Source organism: Ursus arctos, unplaced genomic scaffold (assembly GCF_023065955.2).
Source record: "Ursus arctos isolate Adak ecotype North America unplaced genomic scaffold, UrsArc2.0 scaffold_6, whole genome shotgun sequence".
Taxonomy (NCBI): domain Eukaryota; kingdom Metazoa; phylum Chordata; class Mammalia; order Carnivora; family Ursidae; genus Ursus; species Ursus arctos.
Window position 1 is genome coordinate 40,239,617 of NW_026623078.1, and position 15,046 is coordinate 40,254,662.

General features: G+C 38.0%; 1 protein-coding gene across 10 annotated transcripts in view; it reads left to right on the forward strand.

Annotated features, from left to right (window-relative positions):
- Positions 1-15,046, forward strand: part of WWP1 (WW domain containing E3 ubiquitin protein ligase 1) — a 114,090-nt gene that overhangs the window by 88,143 nt on the left and 10,901 nt on the right. For all 10 annotated transcript variants that reach the window (XM_044382714.3, XM_044382715.3, XM_026495797.4 and 7 more), the window contains exons 17-20: positions 2,733-2,892; positions 6,384-6,517; positions 6,605-6,745; positions 10,387-10,507. In XM_044382714.3, the coding sequence (XP_044238649.1) occupies positions 2,733-2,892; positions 6,384-6,517; positions 6,605-6,745; positions 10,387-10,507 (556 nt within the window). The remainder of the gene's footprint in view (positions 1-2,732; positions 2,893-6,383; positions 6,518-6,604; positions 6,746-10,386; positions 10,508-15,046) is intronic.

Below are 15,046 nucleotides of genomic sequence, written 5' to 3' on the forward strand. Positions count from 1 at the left end.
TGAAATATGGTTTTATTTTTTACAGTGTCTGACTTTATAACATTCATATGTTTGTCTGTACTCGTAGTTACCTCAACTTTTTGGATCTAGTTTTATGTTTTGAGGGTTTTAACACATATATTCAGTTACTCCATACCATGATTTTCTTATTCCCAAATTCTTAATTTTGTTTTTTTGTTTTTGTTTTTGTTTTTTAAGATTTTACTTATTTATTTGACAGAGACAGCCAGAGAGAGAGGGAACACAAGTAGGGGGAGTGGGAGAGGAAGAAGCAGGCTCATAGCGGAGGAGCCTGATGTGGGGTCTGATCCCATAGCGCCAGGATCACGCCCTGAGCTGAAGGCAGACACTTAACCGCTGTGCCACCCAGGCGCCCCCAAATTCTTAATTTTGATTCATGTATTCCTGTTTTGGTTTATTCAAGAGTTCACAAGGGTGGTATACTCCTTTAGTTTTGCATGTTTGAAAATGTGATTTCTGTTGCTTTTGTATATTGATAACTTCACTAGATACAAATTGCTTATGCAACACTAGTTTCTCCACTACTCTGTAGACATTGCTTCACTGTCTTCTAGCACTGAATGTTATAGCGTGTCAAGTGGAAGGCCAGCTCCTTGTAGGAAACTTTTTTTTTTTCCTTTGGATGCCCACACAGTCCTTTTCCTTGAAGTTCGTTAATTTCATTGTTGATTGTTTTATATCTTTTCTTAGGCGCATATTAAGATCTTTCTTAATTTAAGGGAAATTTTCTTCTATTACGTCTTTGAATATTTTTTCTGTTCCATTTGTTCCATTTTTCTTCAGGAACATCAGTCATGGGTATGTGGAATCTTCTTTGTCAGTTTTACATGTCTGTCATCTTTTCTCTGATTATTTTTATCTTTGTGCTTTTCCACTTTGTTTTGATTTTCTCAAACCTATCCTCATGTTACTGTATGCAGTACTGCCCTACATTTTATTGCTTCTAATGTGATTTTTCTTCATTAGTGGCTTTACTATTTTCTTCATTTTCTTCTCTAGGCTCTGCTAGCTCATCTGTTGTCTCATAATTTTTTCAACCTCTGGTTTATCTTTTGTTTATTTGAGAGTATAGGAAATGATGTGTTGAAAGTGAACTCTTCCACCTCTTGTTAGTTATAATTTTTCCTTCTTTTCTTTTAGTGTCAGGGTATACAGGTCAGATACCATGTATAGGCATTCTTCCTTTGAATGTATTCAGTTTTCTCTGGGCTGCTGTTTGCTAAAAGTAATCTGCAGCAACTAGAAAGTTTATTTCTAGTTTTTTTGTGTCTAAACACATTCTCACAGATCTGTCAGTCCTTTCCCCTGGGGTTCTTGTTACAGTGGGAAGTCACTTGGTTCAACTACTACTTTGGGACTGGATTTAGTTTTGTGAATTGGTGTTTATCATTTCTTAGTTGATTTTGTTTAGGGGAAGACTCCCTTCTCTACCGATCAGGCAGTTTCTGAGATTATTTTTTAAAGCTTTAGAAAAGTTTTTGTAAATGGGCTTCCAGGCCAGATTTAGCCTGCCTAGTAATGGCTCCCATTGTGATTTTAATTTTTTTTTTCAATTACTTGACAGCATTAAAGAAAATCACTAGATTATGTTTAAGAATCAAGATTTCTGCCTTCTCTTTAAAAACCCTAAACCCATGTTCCCACCTTTTGACATGGCATCAATTGGCTGAATCTGCATAGCTGATTCAGCCCTGTAGGATAGATACACTCTTTTTCACTCTGTGCCCACCACTGCGCTGTCATCTCAGGACAATGATTATCTACTTAGAAAGAATTCTTCCTTACAACTGGAATAACTTTTATCAGGGATACAATGAAGAATGGGTGATTGTTGGTTAAGTAGAGAATGTGAAGCCCAAGCAGAGAAGGAAGCCACGTGTACTGATCACTATAAGCATTTGAGCTTGGAACCCTGCTTTAGAAGAAATTGATGTTTAAGAGAGTCTTACAGATTGGGTTTATTTTGTAATATGAATTATTAATCTTTTATCCAGTTGGATTTCATTATTAGACTTTGATAAATGAGGCAAAATGGGTGGTAATAAGTTAGAGAATGCTAAAGATTTCATGTGTTTCATTTTAGTTCCATTTGTAATATGTTGGCAATAAAACTAGAACTGTTCCATAGCAGCAGTGCTGTGTATGTCGGTATCACTGGCAAATACTTACTAAATCCTGTTGCATATAGATCCTAGAATGCCTGTGAGTTAAGGATACAAAAATATACATGAAGACTTGGTCTTTGCTTTTGAGGAGCTTCTAGTCTAATGGATGGGCAGGTCATGTACAGGAAAATGAATAATATTGTGGTTGTTATCACAGTATGACCAAGTATTCAGTGATTGATACAAATAAATATGCTGAAAGTTCCTTCAAAAAATTGAAGTGGGATGAATTTCAATTGGACTGAAAGCAAAAGTGGGAGCTACATAGGCTGAGTTGACACTGAGGAGACGTACCCAAACAAAAGTATGGCATAGAAATAAGCATGTTATCTGTGAGTAGCACTGAGTTTGTAGTTCGGCATCATAGGAACTGCAGGTAACTGAGTGGAGGGCCAGATCATAGGAAGACTTGAGAGCTGAGGAATTGGGCAGCGGAGTTATTAAAGGCTGTTGAGCAGAGATACGATGTGTGCATGAGTGTATTTAAGATTTGTTTTTAAAATCCTGTATGTATTAATGCTAAAAAATAATCTTATTTTCTTTTAGAGAATGGTTTTTCTTGCTTTCACATGAAGTTTTGAACCCCATGTATTGCTTATTTGAGTATGCTGGCAAGAACAACTATTGTCTACAAATAAATCCAGCATCAACCATTAACCCAGACCATCTTTCATACTTCTGTTTTATTGGTCGCTTTATTGCTATGGTAAGTTCTTATTTTCCTTTATTTATTCATTCGTTTATTTATTTAAACTTGCTTATTTCAAAAGTATTTTGGAGAGGACTTAAAAACATGATCCACGTTATCCTTGGTTGTATATATTCACAAATTTTGTTACCAAGGAAGTTTGCCTAGAAAGGAGAGGACCATATTTTTTGAGTACCTGTATGAAATCAAGATTATGAATATGAGGATCATTGATGTAGCTGCTTAGTCTTTAAAAGTTCTTTCATTTTATAAATTAAAGCTTAATTATGGTGTGACTACTTCTGCGTAAAAGGAAAATCTGCATTGTATAACAATTGCACTTGACTGATGTTTTGGGAATTTTCAGAGCTTTGCAGAAACTCTTGTGGGACTATTGTCTTTTCAGAAGTGTTTGTATTTATTTGTACTTTCTGTCTATTCACTCAGCAAATATTTATTGAGCACCTACTATGGCATCGTAGTATGACAGAGATGAGACCATGATAAAAAGACAGAGTCCCTGCTCTCAGGGATCTAAATTCTGTCAGAGGGAGACAGAATAACACATAAGTATGTGCCGAGGGAAAAGGAGTGTTGCTTTTTTATATGGCATGATTAGAGGTGGACTCTCGGGAGGGTAACACATGAACAGAAACGTGAAAGCAGGGGATTGAATGATGCATATATCTTGGGGAATAACATTCTACACATAAGGAACAGCAAGAAAAAGGCTCCAAAGTGGAATTATATCTTTGATTGGAAAATGGCATGTGTGGAGCAGAGTATATGAGAGAATTTGGTGGGAGATGGGGTTGAAAGGTACTGTGTGGGACTTCTAGGAAATTCACTAATGGGTTTTGAGCAGGGAATGACACAATGTAAGTAACATGATCTGGTTGCTGTGTAGAAGAGACTGTAATTGGGGGCAGAAGAGAGTAACAGTGGAAGCAGGGAGACCATTTGCAACAATCGAGGTGACAGTTGATAGTGGCTTGAACTTGAGTGGTCTAGCAATGGAGGTAGTAAGAAAAGTGGTTGGGATTCTGGATATATTCTGTAGTTAGAGCTAACAGAACTTTTGGGGAGCTTAAATGCACAGTGTGAGAGAGTCAAGTATGACGCCAAAATTTATGGCCTGTGTGTTTGGTTGCAGTTGCTGTTTCCTAAGGGTTGTGGGGTTGGGAAAAATCAGGAATTTGGATTTGGGGGGAAAAAAATGGATTTGGTTTGTTAAGTTTAAGATACCTATAGACATCCAAATGGAGATGTAGAATAGGGAGTTGGGTATATAAGTCTGGCGATCAGGGGTTATCTAGCTAGGTTAGGGCTATGTGATTGTTTAAGGAGTAAGGGTGGACAGAAGAAGTTTAAGGACATTTGCAAGTCAAGTTGATGAGAGGGAACCAACAAAAGAGCTGAGGAGGAGGGGGTAGGAGAATCAAATAAGAACAGTTGCCAGAGGGCTAGGGAAGGTGGTCAGCCCTGTCCAGTGCTGGTATGATAAGCAAGAGGAGATCTTAGAAATAACCATTTGATTTGGCCAGGGGAAAGATTCAGGAGCAGTAGTGAGGAACAATTGATTGGTGGAAGTGAAATCCAGAGAGAACAGAAGGAGAAATGGAGACAACAAATACAAACAAATCTTTTAAGGAAGTTTGCCATAAACAGTGATAGGGAAATCGGGCAGTATCTAGAATGGGAGGAGAGTAAAACATTTACATACAGATAATGATAATGAAGTAAGAAGAATTAATTTGATGAACTCAAAGAGAAGAATTAATTTGATGAAGTCAAAGAGATAGGGAATATGGGAGCAGTGACCTTGAGTAGGAGAGATGTGTGGCACACAGAGAAGTAATAGATAACTTAATAGAGTATATAGATTCAGATGCTAGTAGTGAGCAGATGTGGTGGAACACAAAAATTCTCTTCTGGTGGCTTCTGTTTCCTCAGTGAAATAGAAAGCAAGATAATTAGCTCAGAGTGAGGAGTAGGGAAAAGTATTTGAGGAATAATAGTCACCTGGGAGAGGGAGTACAGTGGGGAAATATGATTATCAGGCAGCACTAAGTTCCCACTGGAGGTTGTTGATCATGAACTAGTCAGCATGGCTGTGTATGCATTGCTAGCATGTTCCAATACCCAGGCACAGGCCTGGAGTAGGTTAAGGGTTGTGTTTAGCTAGGCTTTGGATTTTGCCAGAATTTCTTTGAGGAGAGGCTGGGTTTGAAGGTGTACACGGGAGTAATTTTAATGATTGATGATGGAATCAAAACTGAATAGAGAGAGAAATAGCTTTGTTGAGAAGCTGAGAAACAGTAATAAGGTTCCATGTGTTTTTTCGATCTCAGTGGGATCAAAAATTGCAGATACCATGGCAAAAGGCAGTGAGCTAGAAAATTAGGTGATGGTTGAAATTGAGTTTGTGAAGGAATGCAGTTATTGCTGATACCAGTATCTGAGGTATGATGTCGAGAATGTTTAGCTAAGTGAAAGACTAAGGTTATTGAAAGGACTAAAAAGGGTAGTAAGAGAATCATCAGTGTAGATGTTGGAATGTCTAAAATTATGACGGTAGTGTAGAAGAACATAGCATTTTGAGGGAGTAACAAGGAGAAACTCAGAGATCTAGGGCTGATGGCAACAAAGTGGGGGTGGGGTGGGGCCGTAAGCCACTCGGGGCGCTATAAAGCCATGAGCTTTAAGACGGGCAGATTTGGGGAGGAGGAATTAGTAATGAGGAGCAACACCTGCCCCACTTCCAGGCCTGGTGACATGAGGGGGATGGGAGAGAAACAGCATCCCTTTGGGAGGACTTGGGCAGAAGCAAAGTCTTCAGAAAAATGCTAGATGTTTGTTAAACCAAGATGCTAAAGGATCTTCAAAGAAGGAATCTGGGGGGGATTTTGTTAATGATGGATCATGAGCTTCGGAAGGCAAAGCATAGAGATGGTTTTGGGAGTTAGGGGAGGTGTGAGAAATGGAATTGGATTTTGAGATGGATGGGCAGTTGGTGGTGAGAATCGGGGTGCTGAGGGGGTCTGGTGCTTCCTTTGTTGGCTGTTGTGAGCAGGAGTGAAGGCAAATGGGGTCAGTCCTGCAAATCTCTTAGGCAACTGTGGTCAGAAAGGAGTGGAGGAAGGGTCTTGCCAGGTGCATGCCCAGGAGCCCTGAGGCTCCGTCCATATTTCTGCATCCAGTTAGGTTAATTTAATTTATAAAACATACCGGAAAGAGTGGGGGTTTGATACTGTTCTTTTACCATCCTCAGTGACAGTTACTGATCGGACATGATAGAACTAAGTGTTTGAAGTCATTTAACTCTGTAATTTGTGTTTCATACTTAACCATTTTATGTAATATTTTGGTTTTCATGATTTATCCTGGTTGCTTACTTAAGTCCTTATTTTGGCCTGTGAAGCCTCATGATTTCTCTGTTATCATTGTGCTCTGAATAAGAAAATTATTTTTACAAATTTTTAAATAAAATTTTTTATTTCTCTTGGCAGGCACTTTTTCATGGGAAGTTTATTGATACTGGTTTCTCTTTACCATTCTACAAGCGTATGCTAAGTAAAAAACTGACTATTAAGGATTTGGAATCTATTGATACTGAGTTTTATAACTCCCTTATCTGGATAAGGTTTGAAGATTGATCTTTCAATAGACATTTTCTCGAAGCCAATTTAGATATCATGTTAATTAGTTGATATATATTTATATCACCCAGAGATAACAACATTGAAGAATGTGGCTTAGAAATGTACTTTTCTGTTGACATGGAAATTCTGGGAAAGGTTACTTCGCATGACCTGAAGTTGGGAGGTTCCAATATCCTGGTGACTGAGGAGAACAAAGATGAATATATTGGGTAAGGTGATACACCTGATTGACCTTAATCTTTAGAATTTCTGGAGTGTGTCAGAACTGAGTCCTCTATCTGTGCCCTTAATTTGATCCCATGTTCACTCCTCTGGGAAGCTGTTGCACATTCATTCCTCCTTTCACTTACCCTTTTTTGTCATTTGCTCTCTACTGAGTCTTCATCTCAGTTTATAAACATGCTCTAACAGGACTCAGAAATTCAAATGTACTAAAATAACTTCTCTTGCCTCTGATGTACATTTATTTAAGTTTTTCTCAACAGTACCAGTGTTTGTGAAATAAGACAATAAATAGTGACCTTCACTTTCCCACTTCTGCTTGTTGTAAGCATTCTGCCTTTGTCCAGATCAAAATTTATGGAACAGTGGGGCTAAAAAGGGCTTTGCAAAGACTGTGCATCTTCTTTATTTCTAGATGAAGCACCCAGGGTGCTGTCAGGTAGTACCGAAGCCCAGGCTGGAGGCCAGGCCGTGCCCAGCAGTCTGATGCTCAGTTCCTCCTCCAGTTCACTTTTCCTCTTTAACTTACTCTTTTCACAGTACCCGCCACAGCCTCTGTCTTGAAATTCTTTGTTCCCTTGAATTCCGTGATCCTGCACCGTATGGATTTTCTTCACTTTCTCTGTAACGATGGTTATCTAAATCTCCATTTCTTAAACGTGCATGTTCTTCCCAGTTCTTTATTTAGTGTGCTTTTCTAAATAGCCTGTTACCGCGGCTTCAGTTTTCTGTTAGTAATATCTGAACTTTAGATAGAATTTCCATTTGCCAGCAAGGTAAATCCGTATTTTTCCAGGACAGAACCAGAGAGTAAATATTTTAGGCATGTGAGCCACCTACAATCTCTCTTGGAACTATTCCACTCTGCTGTTACAGCACAAAAGCACATGGACAGGATATGAACAGTTATGTGTAGCTGTGTTCCAGTAAAACTACTATGGACTCTGAAATTTGATTTCATATAATTTTCAAATCATGACCTATTCTTTCAGTATTTTCTCTGCCATTATTTTTAAAAAGTAAAGACTATTCTTAGTTCACATGCTGTATACAAAACAAGCTGGACTGGGCCCGTGGGCCATAGTTTGCCCACACCTCAGCTACTGAATCACTTGTATTTAACATGTCAAAATGAAATTTCTCTTTTTTTTTTTTTTTTTTCCCTGTTGCCTCACTTGACCTATCTCTATTCATGTTACTACCATTTTCATGCTCTTTTATGCTTGGATTCTCACCTTTGTCTCAAATTTTTATGTTGTTCTTGATACTTGTTTCAAAAATGGGATCATATCATGTTACTCTCTAGCTTCCTTTTTCCATCCTCCATGTCAGTAAAGATAGATCTAACAAATTTTCTAATAGCTAAATAAATTATGGTATATCCATTCTATAATTCGTCAGTCATTTTTGCTTATAGGTGTCATTCAGGTTGTGTCCGGTTTGGGCCACTACAAACAAAGGCAACACAAAACTTCCTTAAGCATAACTTTTTAGTTGTGATATTTTGTTTTTAGTGTACAGCATAGGACCTCAGTGAATCTATGAGTAAATGAATGGTAGAAAGGTGAATCAAATGCTGTCAGAATCCAAAGTGGGAAGGAAGCCATTGATTCTGCTGGGAGGACTGAGGAAAAAAGTTCTTCCTAGGTCTGAAAAGATGAATGGGAGCTTGCCTGATAGATGGAGAGCTTTTGGGGGGAAGGAAATAGCAGGAGCAGAGGAATTGAGGTATTGAGGGGATTAATTTATCCTGAGAATCTACAACCGCAGCACTGTGGGAATAGTGTATCATGGTGAGAAATAGTGGCTAGCTAGGAACCTCGAGTGGTAGCAAAATTGTGCATTAGTCTAAGGAAACTCTAAGTCTAAGAAACCTGGATTTTTGCTCTCATATAAAAGTGATCAAAAACTAACCACAACCAAGATGAGATGATTAGAATTGTTTCTGGCATCTTTATGGAGGACAAACTGGAAGAGATGGATGGAAGGAAGTAGTTAGAGATCAGAGCATAGTTAAGAGGCTCTTTCATTCTCCTAGTAATTCAGTATCTATGGCCTGAAACAGGACACAGTAGAGATGGATTTTTCAGGATATTACAGGAATAGAATAGTTCAGATTTGGTGACCAATTACACATGGTGGGGAAAATACTAGCAAATAAAGTATTTGAGGTTTCTGGATTGGTTAATAGTTCCATGTGTTAGCAGGATATCCAAGGAGTGAAGAATTTATATCTTAATATCTTAGGAGGAGAGCAGGATCTGGGAATTTAAGAATTACTGGCTTTTCTATGATAGTTAAAACTTAGGTAATTGATGATATCATGTTTAAGTAATAAATAGCGAGAAAAGAAAAGAAGGCAGAGATCTCAGTGATACCAACATTTCTGGAACACTGAAACCAATGAAGGAAACAAAGGAGTAGCCAAAGTTAGATCAGATCGGGAATGGTGATATTGACCAGGGAAGAACGATGTGAGGCTTGGGAATGCTGACGCCCAGTGTTCAGGAAGTTCATGCAACAGGAGTAATTTTGAAGAGGGCACGGCGCTTGGCAATTTAGAGTTCTTTGGTGACATTTGTGAAGAAAGTTGTTTTGTTTTCCCCCCTGGGAGAGATGTTGAAAATCCCAGACCATTACAGTGGTTTAAAATTTGGGTGAACAGGAGGTGAGACAGTGAAGTATAGAGTACTCTTTTAGTAGGAGTGGTGGTAAAGAGAGGAGAGAGAATAATTAAAAAGAAACACTGGGTTGAAGGAAGGGTTTCGGAAAGCAATAGTCTGAGCACCCATGTGGGCAAATGGGAAGAGGGTGGGAAGGTAGAGGTGAGGGCATGGGCAAAAGAGGGCGAGTAATTGATGAACAGTTGTGGAGGCAGCAAGGATGAAAAGTTTGCCTCAGCAGAGAAGACCAGCTTTCTCTGGGACCCCGGAAGGGGAGGAATGTGGGTAAATTGACTTTGCTTTTTTCTGGTGGTATCAGTGGCTTCTTATCAGTAGTAGTCTGTACTGTTCCTTGCAGGAACCTCCGGACCCACCTACTATCAGTGAGAGGCCCTTGGTGGAGATTCTGCGTTGCCATAGAGATGCTCATCCTTCCGTCTTTATTACACTTCCCTCCTCTACATCTGTTTTATATGTCTCCTCTGAATGTTTTATTTTCATCTTACATTTTTTCTATTCTGTTAGGAAATCTTCGTGTTCTAATAAGCATGTAAAGAACCAGTTCTCCAGCTTTAAGCCATCTCAAGTCTTCTTTGGCAAATGGTTTGCTAGGAGAACCTGTTGAATGATCGTAGCCTTTCCCTTACTGTGTCAGCACACAATATTTGGAATTATTTGTTTACACATGCACAGGAAGTAAGTGCTCCGAATCGGCTGTTCTACTGACAAATAAAAAACTTCGTATTTTGAAAAGCATCCTTTTTAGCTGTTGATGTGCTGGAACTGATTTCCTCATGGGGAACCATGTTTTAACTCTTAAACTACTTACATACACAGCATCAACATATATATGTTACATACATATAGCATATTTGGAAAAAGAGAAAGAATTTCAGAAGTACTTTGTGTTTCTGAGCTTTCACCTCACGTAACAAATTATTTTTAAATACCGTCTTTATTTTCAGTTTAATGACAGAGTGGCGTTTTTCTCGAGGAGTGCAGGAACAGACCAAAGCTTTCCTTGATGGTTTCAATGAAGTCGTCCCTCTTCAATGGCTACAGTACTTTGATGAGAAAGAATTGGAGGTGAGGCTCTTTTATTATGCCATTTAGGAAATGTTATTGGGAGAATGAACTATTTTTGTGCTTCTATAGGAGGATGTCCACATATTTTTAAATGATGTGGCACAATCTTGAAACCTCTTATTCATGCCAGTGTTCAGGGGGTATTGAAATCAGCAGGGGTGATGGTCTTAAGTTCTCTGAATCATGATGATGTCATGGGCACAAAATCATTCATCAATGCCCACTGTTAAGGGTTCTGGAGAGAGAGTGTAACCTTCCTTACTAATAAGCTGGGGAACTTAATGAAATCCTGGTTTGATGGTGGGTTTCCCCGAAAGATCAGTTTTTTAGGTCAGGAGTTCTTAGTGGTCTTAACTATATTTAGACGTGTTAGAAGTATATCAGAAATCCTTTTTAGGGGGATGGGAGAGAGTAAAATACACATAACAAAATTTACCATTTTGAACATTTCTAAGTGTACAGTTCAGTAACATTAAGTATACTCACACTGTGCAGCCAATTTTGAGGATTTTCATTTTGCAAAACTGAAACTCTGTATCCATTAAACAACTCCCCATTTCCCCTTCCCTGACCCCACCGTTCTACTTACTATGAGTGTGACTATTCTTGATATCTCCTATAAGTGACCTCATGCAGTATTTGTCTTACTGTGACTGGCTCATTTCACTTAACATAATGTCCTCATAGTTTATCCATATTGTAGCATGTGTAAGAATTTCTTTCCTTTTTAGGGCTAAATAATATTCCATTGTACGTATATACCACATTTTCTTTATTCATTCATCAGTCACTGGATATTTGGTTTGCTTCTACCTTTTGGTTATTGTGAATAATACTGCTGTGAACATGGATATATAGTTACCTTTTAGAGACACCATTCTCGGTTATGTTGGATATATACCCAGGAGTGGTATTGCTGGATCATAAAGTAATTCTATATTTAATTATTTGAGGGACTACCACTATTTTCTGCAGTGGCTATACCATATATTGCATTCCCACCAAAAGTGTGCAAGAATTCCAATTTCTCCACATCTTTGCCCACACTTGTTATTTTCTGCTTTGTTACAGTAGCCAACCCTAATGGGTATAAGTTGATATCCCATTGTGGTTTTGATTTCGTATTTCTCTAATGATTAGTTATGGTGAATTCTTGAAGTCTTCTTTCCCCATATAGATTAAAACATAGGCAGGGCTGTTAGGATATTCCTTGGTATTCTCTGCCTCCTTTGGAGGCAGTATCTTAACTTTAGCTATCTTCAGTTCTCTGTTAAGAAACTTGGTTTGCCGGAACCTGGGTGGCTCAGTCGTTAAGCGTCTGCCTTCGGTTCAGGTCATGATCTCAGGGTCCTGGGATCAAGCCCCGCATGGGGTTACCTGCTCAGCGGGAAGCCTGTTCTCCCTCTCCCACCCCCCCTGCGGTGTTCTCTCTCTCTCGCTGTGTCTCTCTCTGTCCAATAAATAAATAAAATCTTTAAAAAAGAAAAAGAAAAAAGAAAAAAGAAACTTGGTTTGTTCTATAATCAAATGTGCCTGTGAAAAATTAGCATTATAAATTGTATACAGTAATATTCCTATATAGAAATTAGCCTTCTGGAAACTGACAAGTATATGAAAATCAGGACTCTCAGGCTGGATGATAATGTAGACTCTATAAAATCTGGTTAATGTCTTTCTTTTAAGAGCTTGACTGCAGATTAGCAGAAACACATCAGAAGAATAGAATGGAAGATATTTTTCAGAGTGCTATTAATCTTTTTTTAAAATCCCAGACTTCATTAAGAATCTGAAGAAAATTAAATAATTTTGTGTCTTCAAAATGCATACACCTAAAATATTCTATGCCCCCTATTAAAAGCTCCTATTTTAGAGGCTCACTTAGTGAAAGAGGGATGTTATGGCCAGAGCCCAACATTAGAGCACAGATGAAACTAAGACAGTAGATGTAAAAGGATAAAGAATAGGCACATACTTTTATATAGCCCTTGGTAGAGTTTATAGTTGTCTCACCCATAGCCCTGTAAAATAGTGGGGCCATATGATGATTTCCTTTTACACATAAGGAGACTAAAGCCCTTATTGGTTACTGATTTGCCTTTAGCTCATAGTACGGAGCTGTAAGAAAATATAGATCTTTTTTGTTTGGCTTTTTGTTGATTGTAATTCCTAGTCTGTTGTTCTTTTACTTCCATTCATCATCTCTCTTAGCCATGAATAATACCACAGTAATGGCCATGCATACCGTTATTCGAAATAATGCTTATACATAGTCATGGCCCTTTAGAAGTTAAAATCTGTTTAAGATGATGTAACAATCATTCCTTGTAAAAACTTTCATCACATTAGGAATAGAGGGCAACTTTCTCAGTTTGTTAAAGGGCATCAACAAAAAAATATACACCCTGACATCATTCTGATTGGTGATACCATGAATACTTCATATTGAAGTTGGGAAGACTGCAAAGGTGTCTACTCTCATCCTTTATATTCCCCATTGTACCAGATGGCCTAGCCAGTGCAGCGAGGCAAAAGGAGAAATAAAAACTTCATTATAAAGACTGGAAAGGAGTAAAAAATGGCCTTTATTCATAGATGATAACATGATTGTCAACCCAGAAAATCCTAAGGGAACCCCCCCCCCCCAAAAAAAAACTACTAGAAATAACAGTGAATTTAGCAAGAGCACAGAATAGAAGGCCAGTAATTTAAAAATCAAGTGTATATCTTCTTTGTACCAGCAACAATTGGAAATTGAAATCTTAAAGTTTTATGTACTAAAGCATCCAAAAAATAAACAAATTTAACCAAGAGCTTGCAAGAGCTCTGTACCTAAAAACACAAAACATTGCTCAGAAAAATTAAAGATGACTTTAATAAATGAAGAAATACATCATGTGTATTAGAAGACTCAATATTAAAAATGTCATTTCTCTCTAAATTGATCTGTATATTCAATGCAATCCCAATCTGCATCCTGGAAGAATTTTTTGTAGAAATCGACAACTCGGGGCGCCTGGGTGGCACAGCGGTTAAGCGTCTGCCTTCAGCTCAGGGCGTGATCCCGGCGTTACGGGATCGAGCCCCACATCAGGCTCCTCTGCTGGGAGCCTGCTTCTTCCTCTCCCACTCCCCCTGCTTGTGTTCCCTCTCACTGGCTGTCTCTATCTCTGTCAAATAAATAAATAAAATCTTTAAAAAAAAAAAAAAAAGAAATCGACAACTAAAATCTAAAAATTACAAGGAAATGCAAAGGTGCTAGATAAGCTGAAACATTTCTTTTTAATTATTATTTATTTGTCAGAGAGAGAGGGGGCATAAGTAGCGGGAGCAGTAGGCAAAGAGGGAAGCAGGCTCCCCACTGAGCAAGAAGCCCAATGCAGGACTCAATCCCAGAACCCTGGGATCATGACCTGAGCCGAAGGCAGACGCTTAACCTGAGCCGCCCAGGTGTCCCACAATTAATTTGGAAAAAGGACAAACTTGGAGGTTGTTCTTTACAATATGATTTCAAAAATTATTATTAAGCCATAGTAATTGAGATAGTGTGGTATTTTTGAAAGGATACACAAACAGATCAGTGGAACACTAAGAGAGTCCAGAAATAGACCCATCTATATATTACCATATGTGGGTCTATGATTTTCAACAGTAGTGCTAATATTTTTCAATGGGGAAAGAGAAAATCTTTTAAACAAATGATGCTGGATCAACTAGATGTCCCTATGTTAAAAAATTAACCTTGACCCCTACTTTAGCCCATGAAGAAAGATTAACTTAAAACATAAATGTAAATATGAAAGCTGAAAAAGAAAACAGGAGAAAAATCTTAGTATGGGCAGAAGTTCTTGGAAGAACACAAAACAATTAGCCACACATTTTATATATATATATATATATATATATATATATATATATATATATATATACTCTTACAACTCAGTAAAAAAACAAATTTTCTAGAATGGGCAAAGACTCATTTCACAAAGGAAGCTATGATGGCAAGTAAGCACATGAAACATATTCATTATTGGGGAAATGAGAATTAAAACTAAGTGAAATACCACTCTGGGATAATGTTGAAAGTGTCTTATAATGTTAAACATATGTATCAGCCTCTTACGCCCTAGCAGTTCCACAATTAGGTATTTACTCAAGTGAAATAAAATACATGATCTTCATACAAAGATTTTTCCATAAATGTTCATTACAGCTTTATTCATCAAAGCCAGAAATTTGAAGTAACCTCTAAATGACCATTAAGAAGTAAATGGATAGGTAAATTATTGTAGAGTCATATAATGAAATACCACTCAGCAATATGAAAGAAACATGGCACCCACAACAATGTGGGTGGGTCTCATAAACATTGTGTTGATGGAGGGAGGCAGAGGGTGGAGACAACAGAAAAGATTGTTGATAGTGTACCATACATATGAATGACATTCTCAAAAATTTAATGTGTGATGATGTCATTAATCATGTAGAGCCAAAGACAAAGATGGTATTTTTGACTGCAGAAAGGCACCTAATGGGAATATT